The sequence below is a fragment of the Pipistrellus hanaki genome (genome assembly GCF_964339955.1).
Source record: "Pipistrellus hanaki genome assembly, chromosome: 9".
Taxonomy (NCBI): domain Eukaryota; kingdom Metazoa; phylum Chordata; class Mammalia; order Chiroptera; family Vespertilionidae; genus Pipistrellus; species Pipistrellus hanaki.
In genome coordinates, this window is record NC_140511.1 from 31,022,091 (window position 1) to 31,031,206 (window position 9,116).

General features: G+C 38.4%; 1 protein-coding gene across 1 annotated transcript in view; it reads right to left on the reverse strand.

The window, feature by feature from the left end:
• The window catches only part of TYR (tyrosinase), a gene marked incomplete at its 3' end in the record, with an annotated part of 64,462 nt that extends 58,938 nt beyond the window's left edge, over nt 1-5,524 (reverse strand). The window contains exon 1 of the mRNA XM_084894649.1: nt 4,500-5,524. Coding sequence (XP_084750775.1) covers nt 4,500-5,318 — 819 coding nt within the window. The 5' untranslated portion in view covers nt 5,319-5,524. The remainder of the gene's footprint in view (nt 1-4,499) is intronic.
• Between the last annotated feature and the right edge of the window lie 3,592 nt (nt 5,525-9,116).

Consider the following 9,116-nt stretch of genomic DNA (forward strand, 5'->3'; position numbering starts at 1 on the left):
CTGAGTCTAATTGTGTTGAGCATAGGTATTTGTACTTTAATACTATTAAAGACCCCTCCATCTCTGGAAATAATACACTGTTTTAATGGATCACAAACATGCTTTTACTTGAAAATATTTGGGCACTAAACAAACAGATAAAATGAACAAACATACAAAATACATGTAAATTCTGAATAAAAGGTTTTGAAGGAAACTAACATTAAGTACCTGATTTTTAATATAATATTTTCTTTCATAGAAATGCCTACCATCAAATATTATTAATCACTTTAAATAACACTCAGATATGTTGTAACTCACTTAGTCTTCTTTATTGTGTGATCTCTCTCTTCAGTTTTCTCATGCACACACACAAACACACACATATAGAAACCCAGGGAGAAAGAACTATACAAAATGTCTTCTTCCATATTTTGAGTAAATTGCTGCTTATAATGGCCTGTTGTATCCTTAGCCATGAGTATCTAATGCTATAAAAAAAATTTTTAAAAAGTGTAAGTAAGGTTCTAACGAAATCCAGTCATGCAGAGTTTCATTTTTCATGTTTGTTAGCATTGGAGTTAACATTTCTGTGAGTTTTAATTTTGTTCGATTCAGATACATTTATAAAGCCCATTCCATGTATAGAGAGTATTTTCCCAGGGTTTGTGGATATAAAAATAGATGGGAAATTGCCTCTACCTTAAAGCAGCTGACAATCTGGTAGACAAATATAGGTTTAAAAATAATGGCATGCTGTGCTATAGATCTGGACTGAATAAGTAATGGACTAAATGTACAGAATGTAATGATGCTAGCACAAAGGGGTTAGAGTTAATTCTACTTGAATAATGATGTAGAATATTTTTATTATAGTATAAATAAAAGGACAACATTAGAATATCTGCCCCGATTGTCTGTACAATTGATTTTTAAGGAAGTCAGAGTGACTACAACTCAAATTCTACATCCATTAATTAGTGGCTTATTTGGAATATAATTTGAGTCTAAGTGGGAACAACATGGTTGACTTGAAATTGCACTGGAGTCAGAGGCACTGGGTTTTAGTCCTCATCTGTGTGACCTTGGGCAAATCATCCTGCCCTTTGGGGCCCACCTTCCTATATAAAATATGGACACTATACTAGGTACTATTAAAGGGTCTCTTAGTCTCAGTGTTCACAAATGTTGTGAATCTCTAAAACCTCTATCTTCCCTCTTTGCTTTCAGTAAGAAATACTGAAAGCAAGGGGGTGGGGAGAGGGGAAATGGAGGCTCTGTATCAAAGGGACTATCAACCTAGTTAATTTGGAAGGTATTAATTTGTATGAAGGCTTTCTGATTTTATCTCACACAAAGTAGTCCAGTTCTTGATTTGTGTATTCAATTCAGGCAAAAGCATTGGCCGCTGTGGTGTGTTTATTACAAAACCTGAGTTTGGGAAGTAGAAGAGATACCAGAACAATCTCATGTTAATTAAACCGGTGATTCTCAGTGCTGGCTGCACATTAGAACCACTTGAAAAGGCTTTAAAATGCAGGTGCCTAAACTTCACAGTGGACCAACTGAATATGATTTACTGTTAGAAATTAGATGGGTGGAGCCCATGCAATTATTTTTTAGTTTTGTTTTGGTTTGTGAAGCTCCCTAAATGATTTTGATGCTGAGAACTACTGAATTGATCAATATAGGTAACTGGTCTTGCATCCAGTTTAGCTCAGTGGCTGAGCATCAGCTCATGAGCCTGGAGGTTACGATTCCATTCCCAGTTAGGGCACATGCTGAAGCTTTGGACTCAATCCCCAGTAGGGTTGTGCAGGAGGCGGCGGATTGATAACCTATCTCTTTCTCTCACTGATGTTTCTTTCTCTCAATCTCTCTTCCTTTCTCTCTCTAAAATCAATTAAAAATATTTTAAAAAAACTCATCTTAATTTTAAAAGGACTATAACAGGAGAAGTTGTGGGAATCAATGGAAACAAATAACTAGAATTGGTTTTCATTGTCACTTCACACAGTGAACACCACTCAATGTAGGTGAATGCAAATGTTCATTCACTTCACCTTCCTTATTTAAACTACCATTTGCTTGGTTTTCTTCAATGTCTACCCTACACCCTATTTCATTTTTAACATGTAACTACAATTATAGCAATGTAAACATAGAACTACATTGAACCTAATGTTATAGCCATCTAGTTCAACACTTACTTATTAGACCCAATGATTTTTTAAAAAAATATATTTTATTGATTTTTTTTTTACAGAGAGGAAGGGAGAGAGACAGAGAGCTAGAAACGTCGATGAGAGAGAAACATCGACCAGCTGCCTCCTACACACCCCCCACCGGGGATGTGCCCGCAACCAATGTACATGCCCTTGACCGGAATCGAACCTGGGACCTCTCAGTCCGCAGACCGACGCTCTACCATTGAGCCAAACCGGTTTCAGCAGACCCAATGATTTTTATGTAGAAATAAAATTGGCTGAAATCATAAAAGCAAAAAAAGGAACAGTTTTCCACTCAATAATTAATAAATTATTTGAAAATAATTACATATAATAATTCTGGGTATTACTAAGTAGCATGTATCTCATGTAATTAAATATCAGTTAATATCCATCTCTTAGATATTATAACTTTTTTTTTTTTTTTGTAATTTAGATAATACTCCAGACTTTCTGGGTCAAGTGAAGCTAGTTAAGGAGAGCATTCTAACTCACTGAAAACTTCACATCCCACCTTAGCAATATTTTAAGCAGAAAGAGTGGTTGTGAGAGCTAGATGAGAGTTTTGCACTTTATAGATTAAGGCAGGAGGTCTGAAGGCTTATTGAAACAGATTTCTTTTTCCAAGCACCTCTTTTTTCCAGACTTTTCTACACAAATACACTCATTAATCTTGGTAAATAGCTGACATTAATGACCACAGGTATTATACAGGGACCATTTTTCAATGAGCTTCAATAGGCTCCATTTGGAAAGTGTACAAACTTAGTTTGTGTTGTAGGGGTCGGGGGGGATGTGGGGACAGGTGGGAAGCCACCCACATTTGGAAACTGCAGAGTGCAAAGTGCAAATATAGAATTCTTTGCATCTTGTTTAAATATTGGACTTAGTTCCATAAAACAACCATAATAGAAATGTTTGGAATACAAGCAGAAAAGCATTCCTTCTACCTTGTGGTTTAAAATGATAAATAATTAAAAGCATATTTATTTGGTTACCTTTTGTCCCTGATTCGGAGTGAAAAATTCAGACGAGGAGAAATAGATATTAAATTTCAAAATAGCAATCCCTTATCTTGTGCCTCTCAGTGTGCACACTTCAGGGAGTGGGGGAGCTGATTTCTTCTGCAGCCAATTGAAAATAGTCAGGCAGAATGGGCCTGATCCTTCAGCTAAAGACACCATAGCAGTGATGTCCTTGAAAGTAGTATAGAGTAGCCTTGACGTCAAGCTACCTGAGCATAATTCTTGTCTCTGCTACTAACTAGCTCTATGATCTTGCACAAGTTACCTAATATCTTTATACCTTAGGTTTTTAATCTTTAAAATGGGAAAAATTAGTGAAACTATTAAATCATTTAATGTACAAAAACACAACAGGGTTTCACCATGCTAAATGCTCAATAAATATTAGCTATTGTTGTGTGGGGTTTTTGTTTGTTTGTTTGTTTGTTTGTTTATGAATTCTCACCCAATGATATTTTTTTCCATTGAAGAAGGCAGGGGAAGAGAGTGCCCATAAATGTGAGAGAGACAAATCCATTGGTTGCCTCCAGCACTCACCCCGACCTGGGCTAGACATTGAACCTGCAACCCAGGAAAGTGCCCTTAACTGGGAATCAAACCCAAGACCCTTTGGTGTGCGGGCTGACACTATAACCACTGAGAAACACCAGCCAAAACAGCTGTTTTTATTACCTACTTGAGCCTTAGGGTTCTTATATGTTTTTTAAAAAGAAGATTTAATCTAAAGAATATTCCCCCAATTTTCCTGACTATTAATCCTCAGACATTTAGCAAATGATGATGCTTCCCCAGGACCCTCCACTAAACATTCTAATCAAAGGGTCTGGGATAAGCCAGGGACTTGTACTTTTAGTATATGCTCTATGTGAATTTTGTTGTGAAGAAAATTTCAGAAACACTAATGTAGATAATTTATTTAATCATCTAAATAGTCATTCATCCATTCTTTCAACAAATATTTAATAAGCCTTTACCATTTGCCAGGCACCATCCTAGCTGCTGGGGGATGAATCAAATACTCTTTTTATTAGATCTTAGGAGCCTGGTAGAAGATATCAGACCAATAAGCTCACAGATATCTATGTAACTACAATTGCAAAGTGTGTGCTACAGGAAAAATACAAGGTATGTTGAGGGTTCTTAATAGGAAACCTTTTCTGCTCTTGACAGAAGAGATGAGGAAGGAGGCTTATACAGCTCTGCCTGAAGAAGTGATTACTAAATTTCCTTTATGCTCTGATACTGTATGTCCAGCACACCTTACCTGCCAAGAGGAGAAGAAGGACGCTGGGCTGAGAAGGTTAGGGTTTTCTGGGTTGCGCCCTCCCATGAGTTCATCTGTGCAGATGTCACAGTTTTCAGCATCTCTCCAATCCCAGAATGGAATGGTGAAGTTCTCATCCCCTGTCAGCTCCTGGATGTCCTTTTCCCACATCAACAAAAAGAGTCTGTGCCAAGGAAGGAAACCCGGTGCTTCATGAGCAAAATCAACATCTCTCCAGATTTCAGACCCCCCAAGCAGTGTGTCCATGGACACGTAATAGTGCATCCAGACGAAGAGGTCATAAATGCTGATGTCCTTAAACATGGGTGTTGACCCATTATTCATTTGGCCATAGGTGCCTATGGGGATGACATAGTCTGGGTCGGTAGTATGCTTTGCTAAATTGATGTAAGCAATAAATTTGTTCTTCTCTGCAACACTCAAATCAAAGATGTTCCTTCTCACCAAGAGTCGTCTCTCTGTGCATGTTGGTCCCCAAAAGCCATACTTGCACTTTCCACAGTTGAATCCCATGAAGTTGCCAAAGCACTGGCAGGTCCTGTTATAGAAGACAGAGGGCCAAGACTCCCGGTCATCCACCCCCGTGAAGGGGAATTGAGGCCCATGTGGTGCATTGGACAGAACAACGTCCTGACAGGATCCCCTGCCGGAAAGCTGGCCACAGGGACTCCCATCACCTCTCCATGGTGGGCAGCATTCCTTCTCTATCAGCTTCTCGGAGGACACACAGGCTCGAGGGAATTGGCCTTCGGAGGTCTGGAAACTCCACAGCAGGCAGTACAACACAGCAGGTAGCATTCTTCCTCTAATCCTCACAAGGCCCGTTTGCACTGTGCAATTGAGTAACACAGTTTTCTTTCAGCTAACTCTCCAGTGACTATCACATGTTTTGGCTAAGTCCTATATAATGCCACTCCCACCTCCAGGATCAAACACTCTCAGTCTTTATCTTAAGCTTTCATCTTCTGAAAACCACATGACTAACTTTTCTTTGGAGTTGGCATGTATCCTACAAGTGGGATAGCCCTGTGTTAAAGTGAGAAGCACTCTTCACCATTAATGGATTCTTATGGTTAGAATGCTAATAAAATAATATTATTAATAATAGTAATGCCTGATCTATGTAAACTCAGTTCACCGACTATGAAGTGAATGATGCTTTGATTTTGAAAACAAGAAGTAGTGTCAGTAACAGAGCTTCTCCTATTAAGAAAATGCAGGATATGTTAGATATAATGGTTGTAAGGTAGACGCTCTTCAGAGACCATAAATAGAATAAGCCACAGCATTTGCAGGTCAGCTTTGAAAAAAAAATATTTTTCAGAGCCTAAAGATTATTTCTTGTATATTGCAGCTTCTTTATTTTCTATGAAGTATCAGAAGACAAAATTTTTCTACTAATCCTCCCTGATCGTGCTGCAGTTGGCTGCTTGCTAGCTCTCTAAGCACTCATTTTCTGATAATTCCTAAGGATAAGTCACTTTGATAAGCAGATGATCTGTCTTATTTTTAGGACTTTTACTACTTAAAATTCCAAAAGAAACTTTTTGTTTTTAATGCTGTAGAGAGGGGGGGGGGGAAGGGAGAGAGAGACATCAATGACATCAATGATAAGAGAATGAGAGAATCATTGATTGGCTACCTCCTGCCCACCCCCTACTGTGGATTGAGCCCACAACCCAGGCGTGTATTCTGATCCGGAATTGAACTATGATCTCCAGTTGGCAGGTGGATGTTCAACCACTGAGGCACACCAGCCAGGCAGTACATAAGACTTTTAATGGTAGGACATCTTGTGAACTGAGAATTCTTGAAAGAATTGCATAGTTGTTGTTTTGTTTTGTTTTTTAATAATATTCAAATTTTATTTAGGGAGTGCCTTACATGGTGGTGATAAGTTAGAAAGACTAATGAGAATTGAGACACTACTTCAGGCAGGCAAAACTATGGAGGTGGGAGCTGCGTTTCATTGGCAGAGTTAGAGCATTGGATTCAGATAGGCTCCCCATGGAGGGCTTAAAAAACTAGTTTGAAGAAAGGTGAATTAAAGAATTAGAGGATAAGAGTAGTCAAATCAAAGTTGCCTGTCTGAGATGTCTCACTTTCCTTATCCTACTCCATACTCAAAGCTGGGTGGTCCCAGGAATATAAAGAACAAGTGAGAGATGTGAAAACTCTGAGGAAAGCAGCAGTGTCTGGGCTCTTGGCTGCAGAGTTCTAGGGAAGGTCATCATTACCCTGGTGTCCTTGGAATGTCAGCCTTGTCTGCTCTCTCCCTTTTCTGTTGGAGTGGATCTGGTGAAAAAAAGTCAAGGTTCTTCCATACAACTTTCATGAGACTCAAAGCAGCCTTTTTGGTTGGAAAGATCAGTGTGTGGGTGAGGAGGAAGAGAAGAAGTTTCTATGGAAATGCTGCCTCTGGCTGGGATCAGGAAGTCATCACATGGTCTCCACAAGGAGGCTTAATCTTTTTTCTTCCTCCTTTCACAGCCACAAAGAGATTAAAACAGGGCTTCTTGTCTCTGGGGAGTCTTGAATCTGTATTACTTTTAACCACATGGGGCCTTTTGTAATTGTGTTCCATCTACTTGCGACAGAATTCAACTTCTCATGTTCCACTTAATGAAGAATTTTGCTTTACACTTGCCCCCTATCAGGCTTCTCAGTGAATAACTTAGAAAGCCTCCATCACACCCCTGGGCTTCTGTGTCTACATCCCCAAGTCTGTTTTCTCAATCTTCAGAGTGTGCTCAGAGGAATGGCGAAAATGTAGTTTGTCCTCTTAATTTCTTTTACAAGGTTGATTTCTTTAAATTAAGAGACCTTGTTGTGTTTGTTTTTTTAAAAAAATAAATTTTATTGATTTTTTTTTTTTTTTTTTTTTTTTTTTTACAGAGAGAAAGGAAAAGGGATAGAGAGTTAGAAACATCGATCAGCCTCCTGCACACCCCTTATTGGGGATGTGCCCACAACCAAGGTACATGCCCTTGACTGGAATCGAACCTGGGACCCTTCAGTCCACAGGCCGACGTTCTATCCACTGAGCCAAACCGGTTTTGGCTGACCTTGTTGTCATTCTGAAATATAGGACACTAACTCCTCTGGCCCATATGTACATGTCTTATTGTCAATACAAACTTCTTAAAAATCAAACTCTACTTAGACTGGTTACTCTCTGAACCATACTTGCACATTCTCTATATGTCTCTAGGTTTATAGAATTGAGTGTCATATTGAAACCAAAGTGCTGTGATCAGGTCCAAGTTTATTGTCTGGCAAAATCAAGAATGAGTTCACAGAAAAGATGTTAAGAAAAGCAAAGTTTAGTGAAAGATAATTGGACTCCCTGCAGCAGGGAGGGGGCCCAAACAGGTTGCCGGATATGATTCTTTGTCTAGGAGTAGATTTATGTTTTGCTGGCTTGTGATTGGTTCTTTCAAAAAATTCTGCCTTAGCAACATCCATACATTTTAAAGCTCACTTCTCTGGCATGCACCCTTCTTCCCCACTTAGCCGGATTGCCTTAGCAACTCTTGCCTAACTGGGTCTAGTCTTCCCTGCCTAGGTCTCATTCCTGAAACCTAGCCCTCTTCTGTCTCCTCATTATCCTTTCCTGGGGGATTATTATATGAGTCAATCTGTCAGTTAATGCAATACTCTATTAACCAGAATTAGGGGCTCAGTAAATACTTTGCAAATATTTGTTGAGCATCTATTATCTGGCATATGACAAGAGATGGGGATGCCATATAAGCACAATAGAGAGGTTTAAACCTTGTGAAGCATGTTAATGTCTATGAAAATAATATTTTAATTTTAGTAATTTTAAATCATATATATATATATAACTATGCACATAGATTTCAAATAGATTTTAACTGACTTTTTAAGATGTTACTATAGAAAAACAAAACTGTGAAGGAAGATAGCAGGACCTATCTAATCTTATGAGTTAGAGTCAGTGAAGGTTTTCTGGGATTAGTCACATTTCAAGTGATCTCTGAAAGATGAGTAGAAGTCTGGTTAGTGGAGAACAGTGGATATTAGAGTATTCCAGACAAAAGCAAAGACCCCAAAGTGAAAGAAGCATGCATGTTCAGGGATATTTAAGATGGCAAACCCACAAAGCTATGGAGATGTAATATAAGTATGGAGGTATACTAGTATATAAAGATGAGAGCATAGTCCTTAAAGGGTTTAAAGCAAAGTTTTGAAATTATCATGTGCAAATTAAAAAATTCTACTCAAGCTGCTGAGATGACAACAGATGTGGGGGATGGGAGCAAGAATAAATGTAGAAATAATTGTTAGAGATTATTGGAATAATCCAGGCAATAAATCATGTGTCTTAAACCAGAGTGATGATTCCTGAGATAGATGAAAGTGGATGGATTTAAGAGATATATAGGTGATAATTCAAGAGGAGTGAAAGGGGAACAAGATTTGGGGTTAACATCTTGGTTTCTGGCTTGTGTCATTAAGTTAAATAAGAAATAATCAAGGGAAAATGTTCATGAGAATTGAATATGGGTTCATTTTAAACATGTTGAATTTGAAAGTTGAAGCTATTGTCTATTCACAAACAATTGTCCTCTA